Here is a 1,171-nt window from a genome sequence, read left to right as displayed (position 1 = left end):
AAGAATGGCCCCATTTATGATGTAGTTTGGAATTCTAGTTCCACCGAGTTTTGTGCTGTTTATGGTTTTATGCCTGCCAAAGCAACAATTTTCAACTTGAACTGCGATCCTGTGTTTGACTTTGGAACTGGTCCTCGTAACGCAGCCTACTATAGCCCTCATGGACATATATTAGTATTAGCTGGATTTGGAAATCTGAGAGGACAGATGGAAGTGTGGGATGTGAAAAACTACAAACTTATTTCTAAACCAGTGGCCTCTGATTCTACGTATTTTGCTTGGTGCCCAGATGGTGAGCATATCGTAACAGCCACATGCGCTCCCAGGTTGCGTGTTAATAACGGGTACAAGATCTGGCATTATACTGGCTCAGTCTTACACAAGTATGACGTGCCATCAAATGCAGAAATATGGCAGGTTTCTTGGCAGCCCTTTTTAGATGGAGTATTTCCAGCAAAAACAATAACTTATCAAGCAGTTCCAAGTGAAGTACCCAGTGAGGAACCTAAAGTCGCAACAGCGTACAGACCCCCAGCTTTAAGAAATAAACCAATCACCAATTCTAAACTGGTAAGTAAACTTTTACGACTTTAGTGGGAAAAGAAACTTTTCTGTGTGTGACGTTCCCTTGACCTTTTTCTCCGTGTTCTTGGGTTACTTAGTACCTTATTGGAATATAAACTCGAGGGCAGAAATGACTAGGACCGACTGCTGAAGATCATGAACAGCTCATATTGTTAAGCTGACAGTGTAGCTAATTTAAAACAGTTCACGCTCTGGTAAAGATAACTGAGTGTGACATAGCGGCCCTGTAGATCAGGCAGGCCATGTGAGGCAGTGAGTGGGAGAGAGGAACAGGAGAACTCCCGCTGTGTTTAAAGGGTGTAGCAGGTACACAGGAATAGCTGATTGCTTCCATGGGGGATTTTAGGCCCTGTTTGCCAAAATGTTCGATTCTTCAAGACAAATCTGAACAGTTAGGTGAAATTTCTCAATTTTTAGAACACAGGATTGGTCACATAAAACACATTTATACTCGTTAGGCAGTCCGTTCCCTGCTTGTATTGTAGAGTTAAGACCAAAGTGTTGGTCAGATTCTGCCCTGCTTTTAAAATGTTAGCCTTTCAAAGCCCAGAGGAGAGCATTTATTACTGTCCTCCGTTTCTCTGAT

At 42.4% G+C, this 1,171-nt stretch overlaps 1 protein-coding gene across 1 annotated transcript in view; it reads left to right on the top strand.

The window, feature by feature from the left end:
• The window catches only part of EIF2A (eukaryotic translation initiation factor 2A), a 19,066-nt gene that overhangs the window by 10,145 nt on the left and 7,750 nt on the right, over positions 1 to 1,171 (top strand). Inside the window, exon 7 of the mRNA XM_023733850.1 lies at positions 1 to 593. This exon is cut by the window's left edge and continues 2 nt beyond it. Within this exon, the coding sequence (XP_023589618.1) occupies positions 1 to 593 (593 nt within the window). The remainder of the gene's footprint in view (positions 594 to 1,171) is intronic.

The sequence above is a fragment of the Trichechus manatus genome, unplaced genomic scaffold (assembly GCF_000243295.1).
Source record: "Trichechus manatus latirostris isolate Lorelei unplaced genomic scaffold, TriManLat1.0 scaffold00062, whole genome shotgun sequence".
NCBI classification, from domain to species: Eukaryota; Metazoa; Chordata; class Mammalia; order Sirenia; family Trichechidae; genus Trichechus; species Trichechus manatus.
Note: the sequence above shows the minus strand (reverse complement) of the source record. Positions and strands in the feature narration are given on the sequence as shown.